Here is a 7381-nt window from a genome sequence, read left to right on the forward strand (position 1 = left end):
ATCATAGTCCATGGTTGACATAAGAGTCTCCAATTCATTCATTTTGTTTGCAAGACTTCTTGCATTTGCCAGTAGACATTTAATATTATTAACACCTTTATTACTCCTAGCCTCCCTACATTCCTTACATATCCTATCCCCTCCTAATCCTTCATTAACTCCTACCGTCTCACTGTCTTTATCTGCTCTATCCATCCCCTTTTTTGCTCCACTACCCTCTTTCCCCCCAGATCCTAGTTTAAAAGCTCCTCCATCCGTCTGACCATTTTCTCCCCAGCACAGCTGCACCCTCCCCATTGAGGTGCAGCCTATCCCTACCGTAGAGCCTGTAGCAGACTGATACATCGGCCCAGTTCTCCATGAACCCGAACCCTTCCTTCCTGCAACAATTTCTAAGCCACGTATTTATCTTCCTAAGCTGCCGCTGTCTTTCAAGTGACGCTCGTGGCACCAGTAGTATTTCTGAAAACACCACCATGTAGGTCCTGGACTTCAGCTTCTCTCCTAGTTCCCTGTAATCATTTTTAAGGACCTTCCACCTGCCTCTAACTTTGTCATTAGTACCAATGTGCACCATGACCACTGGGTTTTCCCCAGCCCCACCCAGCAATCTGTGTATCCGATCCGCAATATGCCGAACCCGAGCACCCGGCAGAAAACACACTGTTCGGCATTCACGGTCTCGGCAACAGATGACTCTGTCTGTCCACCTAATTATAGAGTCCACTACCACCAACATCTTTCTGGGCTTTGCTGCACTCCTATTTCCCGCCTTCCTACAGCAGTCGTTTTCCTGGTTGCTAGGAGCAACGTCCTGCTGTAGTGACCCTAGTCCTGGCCCTTCATTCCTAATATCAGTCAAACAGGCATATTTACTAGGTTGTGCCAGGTCAGGACTAAGCTCCCTGACACTTTTCTCCCTACCTCTTCTTCTTCTGTTACCCAGCTACCTACCTCTGGGTCCTGATCTTCCCCACCTCCACCCTCCTCCATATTACTGGCCCCAGCCGGAGAAAGCTCAGTGAGCTCTAAACTCCTCTCCAGGTTTACAATGCCCCTGAGTGTTGCAAGTGTAACGCCCTGGACTAGCCAGGTAGTCACAAACACAACATCACACACACGCCCTCCCCTGGATAGTCAACAACAGTCAAACAAAATCCTTGTTGCCTCCTCCAGGGTCTGAAGTTAACACCAGGTGGGGCAGAACAGGCGGTTGGCCCCACCCACCAAGGAGTTCACAGGCCTGGAGGCGGGAAAAGTGACGGATTCGAGTGGGAGTTGAGAGTGAGAGGTCAGAAACTGTGAGTGTCTGGGTAGGAGCCCAGCAAGGTCGGCAGACAGTGGTGGCCGTCTCCAGGAGTAGGTGTAGGTCAGCGGAACCGTAGGACCGGGGGCGGGCGGTGGCCCGCCGGTACCGAGCCGGGGAGCAGATCTGTACCAAGCACAAAGGCAGGGCCATCAGACCCCGACCAGGCTAGGAGCCGCCGAAAAGGTCAAATCCGATAGTGACTGGGACCTCAGGGGTTCCCTCACACCCAAGACCCGACAGATGGCAACCGTCCACACAGTGAGGATAAAAAGCCACCTCCATAGGCTAGAGATCCAAGGGCCAGCGCCTGCAGGCAAAACGGGCTCCTTCGGTACATACACGTTGGGGAGCGGACTACCGTTGGAAAACCATCGGAGTCAATACTTACTACAATGGTGCAGGGAAAGACAGCCACCATCAACCTGTCCGAGGAGAGCAAAGACACTGCAGCCGGCAGCGGGACCCGTCCATCCAGCCATTTGGTTTACCAGAGACTCTGGGAATCTGTGCCTGAGTGAGTACAACCGTGCCATCCGGCACCGCGCCGTGCTGCCTCCGCAACCCTGCACCCCAGCTATCCTGCCTCCCTGTACCGCCACCGGGCCCCGGGATCACCAACCCCTACCTATAGAGGGGAACCGACATCCTAGCTGCTCCCTGCCATCGCTCCCGGGAACCCCGTCACCAGCAGCGGTGGTGCCCATTATCACCACGACCCGTGGGTGGCGTCATGAACTATATCCCCAAAACAAACCACCCCTTTTCACTCGTGGGTGAGGAGCGCTGCTCGAGTCCCCGGATCTGGCCCACCGGTCGAGCCACCGAGCAGCAGCAGCCCTGGACCCGAGCGTAGCGAGCGCGGCCCCTCCGCCCGCGACACAAGCTGCTTATTTAGATCAGTTACCTTGGCTTTAAAATATGCAACATGCTTGCATCGAGTGCAGACATATTCACCCTCGAACGTCTGCTCAAGGCTTGCATGTATCTGACAAGATGCACACCTGGTAGCATTGTCCATGGAGCCGCTATTAAATGGGGATAAACAGTAAAGTAGAAAAACAAAGAGAAAAAAAAAACAATGGGAAACGTATCAGGATAAATTCAAACTATGTTCTTGTGTCAAACTATGAGATTGTGTTTAAACTATGCCACACTTATCTTCAATCCCAGCACACTTTGCTTCAGTACCTCGCATGCTCAGAACCTCGCTTGTTCTGGCTAGTTTATATAGTTCCACAAGGACTACCAGAAGCTGCCAGAAGCTTCTAGAAACAGGTGTGGCTAATACCACTAATTAAATCACAAGACAAACTTTTTTTTTTTTTGCTTTTTCACAGTATCACAGACAAACTGATACACAATTCCCTAATTAAATTCAACAATTACAGTTATCAGCACTATGAGATTGTGTTTAAACTATGCCGCACTTATCTGCAATCCCCGTACTTTTCTGCAGCACCTTGCACGCAATACAAAAAATGTAATTCCGTAGAACGATTCAAGGAAAATTGAAATCACCCCAAACAAATGTTCTCATCGCTGGTGTCCATGTTCAGATGTTGGGTACTCGAAATGAGCAGGTCATCCATTCAGACAGGTGCAACTCAAAATGCTTGAGATTCTCATTAACGTTTATTATACTCGTCTGAGCATCTGACCTGTTAATTTTGAGCAACGAGCACTCGCGCATGGTAGTGCTCACTCATCACTAATCTCCGAGAAATCTTTGTGTCTAGATAGCTGGATTTTACACATAATCAGACTTTGGCTAAAATATTATTCTCATTCTATTTTCATCTTATTTTATGGACAAGTAAATGGCTTACAGAGATTTCGGAATGATTTCTTGCATGGCTTTCTTAATATCTCTGTTTCTAAAGCTGTATATTATGGGATTTATCAACGGAGTAAATACAGTATATAATAGTGATAGGAATTTATTACCGTTGGAAGTTTGTCTACTTTTTGGAAGAGTATACACACTGGAAAGACTCATATAAAATATAGAGACCACAGTGAGGTGGGAGCTGCAGGTGGAGAAGGCTTTCTGTCTACTGATATTGGATTGCATCTGTAAGACGGCACGTACAATGTTTATATAGGAAATAATAATTATTAGGCTGGGAATACCCACAAATGGTATGCTTAATAAATATATTTGTAGTTTTATAGGAAATGAATCAGAACAGGCAATGTCCTCTAAAGGAACAAGATCACAGAACAGATGGTCAATGATGTTTGGACCACAGAACTTTAGCCCTGATATTATTATAGTGTTCATGAATGAAGCAAAAAAACTAAGTAACCAGACAGTGAAGACAAACTTCACACACATTGTGCCTGTCATGATGGAGACATAACGGAGGGGATTACAGATGGCCATATATCGGTCATAGGACATCACTGTGAGGAGAAGACATTCAGAAGCTTCAGCAATACAGAAGAAATACAACTGGGCCATACAGCTGATAAATGTTATGGTTGCCCCATTATTTAGTAGGACATGAAGCAAGTTGGGTACAATATCTGTGGGAAGCAAGATGTCATTGATGGACAGTTGTGAGATGAAGAAGTACATCGGAGTGTGGAGGTTCTTGCTGGTGGACACCAAGGTGATGATTAGTAGATTTCCACAGATTGTCACACTGTAAACCACAAGGAGCAAAAAGAACAAAAGCATTCTCAAATTTTCACTGCCTTGAAAGCCTAAGAGAAAAAAATCCTCGACCCCTGTGAGATTGTTCTCCGGCATCTAGAGAAAATCAGAGTTTTTAACTCAGTCAGGAAAATAAATTCAAAAATAAGCATGAGATTTAATACGTCTCACAAGTTAGCCTGGTTTTGTAAAAATCAGCTTTTAATTTTATTAAAAAAAAAAATAGCAAAAAAATGCTGCAAGAGCACTGCATGTGAACAAAAAAATATGTTTACTAAGAATATATTGTCTGTAAAGCAGAAGGGAAAGAAAGGATCATACTAACCTGAAGAAACTTAGTTTATAGGTTTTCATGATCTTCCAATTACCCCCACCTTATTACAAAATAGCAGTGATTGTTTGTCCACTGCCTCTAACATCGTGTCCTCCTCCTGTCTATGTAAAACTGAACTTATCGTGTTTCCTCCCACTGGTAACTTACCTATACCTGACAAAACAATTTCTTTCTGTGATTCAACTGTAACTCTAAAGGTGCCGTCACACTAAGCGACCCTCCAGCGATCCCACCAGCAACCTGACCTGGCAGGGATCACTGGAGCGTCGCTACACGGGTTGCTGGTGAGCTGTCAAACAGGCAGATCTCACCAGCAACCAGTGACCAGTCCCCAGCCAGCAGCGACACATGGAAGCAATGCTGCGCTTGGTAACTAAGGTAAATATCGGGTAACCAACCCAATAATTACCTTGGTTACCAGCGCACACCGCTTAGCGCTGGCTGCTTGCACTCCTAGCCAGAGTACACATCGGGTTAATTACCCGATGTGTAGTCTGGCTATGTGTGCAGTGAGCCGGCACTGACAGCGTGAGAGCGGTGGACACTGGTAACTAAGGTAAATATCGGGTAACCAACGAAAGGGCTTTTGAGTTACCCGATGTTTACTCTGGTTACCAGCGTCCACAGAAGCCGGCTCCTGCTCCCTGCACATTCAGTTGTTGCTCTCTCGCTGTCACACACAGCGATGTGTGCTTCACAGCGGGAGAGCAACAATAAAATATGGTCCAGGACATTCTGCAACAAACGACGACCTCACAGCAGGGGCCAGGTTGTTGCTGGATGTCACACACAGCAACATCGCTAGCAACATCGCTGCTACGTCACAATAGTCGTGCCTCAGCAGCGATGTTGCTAGCGATGTTGCTTAGTGAGACCTGGCCTTAAAGCACCGTGCGCTCTTGTCTTGGGGTCATTTTTGACACAAGATTTTTTTTTCCCTGAAATCCAATTATTCTCACTCTCATATCCCCGACATCTACACATGTCCAGAAATCTGAACTTTTCTCACTTTGAAACTGCAGAAACTCTTATTTATTATCTTTTGGAATACTACAACTTTCTAGTGAATGGTCTCCCTCTTACCAAACTTTTCCTCTCCAATCAATACTAAATGCATCAACCAGAGACGTATTTCTGTCCAGCTGCTACACTGATGCCGCCACCCAGTCCCAGTCATTGTACTGGTTGCCAATCCACCACAGAATACACTACAAATGTATCTCTCAGACCCACAAGGCTCTCCACAGGTCTACACCACCCTACATCTCCTCCCCATCTTGGTCCATCACGCACTCGGGCTCTACGTTCTGCAACTGATCAAGACTAACATCCTCCACATTCCATTCCTCCCACTTGTGTCTCCAAGACATCTTTCCTGCTGTGCAAGTTTATGGAAAGCACTTTCCCGGAAAATCCGAATAATACCAAGCCCCCATGTTTTTAAGTGTGTTTAAAAATCAAATCTATTTAGAGGAGCCTATTACCTCAGGTCACTAATCTTCCCTTTTAACTCTTTATAAATATTAATAAGCATGCGCCCCCTCCTATTCATTTGTCTCCACATCCTCTATGCACCCATTAGCACTTAGTAGCTCATGCAGTTTTAAAGCCATGACTGAAAGTGTTGGCACCCTTGAAATTCTTTCGATAAAGGAAGTTTTTCTCCCAAAAAGATATTACACTTATATGTTTAATTATACACCTATTTATTTCCTTTGTGTTTATTTGAATAATACCCAAAAAAATGAACGAAAAGGCAAATTGGACATTAATTTCACCCCCCAAAAATTGGGCAGGACAAAATTATTGGTATCTTTCAAAAATCATTTGTAAACAACTTTGTTTTAAGCATGTAATGTTTGTTTAAACTCACCTTTGGCAAGTAACAGTTGTGGGCAATATGAAAATAACACCTGAAACCAAGTAAAAAGGGAGAAGGTGAGTCAATCTTTGTATAGTGAAGCATGGAGAATAGAAGGAGGAGAAAAGAGCTGTCCAAGGACTTTGGAAGAAAAATTGTTCAGAAATATCAACAATATCAAGGTTACAAATCCATCTCATAATTGATTATCCTTTATTCACGGTTCTCCACATAATAAAGAAATTTGCAACTCACAGCACTGAAGCTAATCTCACTGGATGTAGACAGCAGAGAAAAATAGATGAATGGTTGGATGATCCGAAATGTGGATTAACCTCAATCAAGTTGCAAAGAAATTCAAGGTGTCTTGCAGGCTCAGGGTGCATCAGTGTCAACACCAACTATCCATCCACACCAAATAAGACCAAGTTAAAGCTTTTTGTTAAATCACATAATTCTGCTGATTACCAAAAAGAAAAGAAGGCCTACAAAGAAAAGAACACAGCCCCTATAGTCAAATATGGTGGAGGTTCAAAGATGCTTTGGGGTTGTTTTACTGCCTCTGGCACTGGGTGTCATGACTGTGTACAAGACATCATGAAGTCTGAAGATTACCAAAGGATTTGGGGGGCCATGTAGTGCAAAATGTCAGAAATCTGGGTTTGTGTCTTAGCTCATGGGTATTCAAGCAGGACAATGACCTCAAACATACTTCAGGAACCCCAGAAATGGATGAAAATAATGCACTGGAGAGTTATGAAGTGGAAGCAATGAATCCAGATCTAAATTCCTTTCAGCACCTCTGGATAGATCTGCATCGTGACAAACACCTCACTACTACCCCCATCTTCTGTACGCCTCGGGGCAACATCTCAAAATTGCTGTTTGGAGAAGACAGCTAGAAATATGAGAGACCTAGAGCAGTTTATAAAGAAGAGCCCGAGATTCCAGGTGAGAGCAGAGTAATAAGTTTGTGGATGGGTATAGGAAGCAATTGATTGCAGTTATTTATTCCAAAGGGTGTGCAAACAAATATTAAGTTGAGGGTGTCAACAGTTTTCTTAGACCCATTTTTGGAGTTTTGAGTTTTGAGTACAATTATGCCCAATTTGCTTTAATTTCTGTTTTGTTTTTTGTTTTTTTTGTTTGTTATTTCAATACACACAAAGAAAATAAACATGCGGCTAACAAAACAAGTGTAATTCCAATATTTTGGGGGAT

General features: G+C 44.5%; 1 protein-coding gene across 1 annotated transcript; it reads right to left on the reverse strand.

The window, feature by feature from the left end:
* Positions 1 to 3131: 3131 nt before the first annotated feature.
* LOC142302982 (olfactory receptor 11L1-like) lies at positions 3132 to 4061 on the reverse strand. The gene has a single exon (XM_075344083.1). It carries the CDS (start codon positions 4059 to 4061, stop codon positions 3132 to 3134), a length of 930 nt encoding a protein of 309 aa, XP_075200198.1.
* Positions 4062 to 7381: the final 3320 nt, after the last annotated feature.

This window comes from Anomaloglossus baeobatrachus, chromosome 4 (genome assembly GCF_048569485.1).
Source record: "Anomaloglossus baeobatrachus isolate aAnoBae1 chromosome 4, aAnoBae1.hap1, whole genome shotgun sequence".
Taxonomy (NCBI): Eukaryota; Metazoa; Chordata; class Amphibia; order Anura; family Aromobatidae; genus Anomaloglossus; species Anomaloglossus baeobatrachus.

Coding starts and splice junctions, on each gene's coding strand:
- LOC142302982 (XM_075344083.1), bottom strand. CDS start 4,061: ATGCCGGAGAACAATCTCACAGGGGTCGAGGATTTTTTTCTCTTAGGC.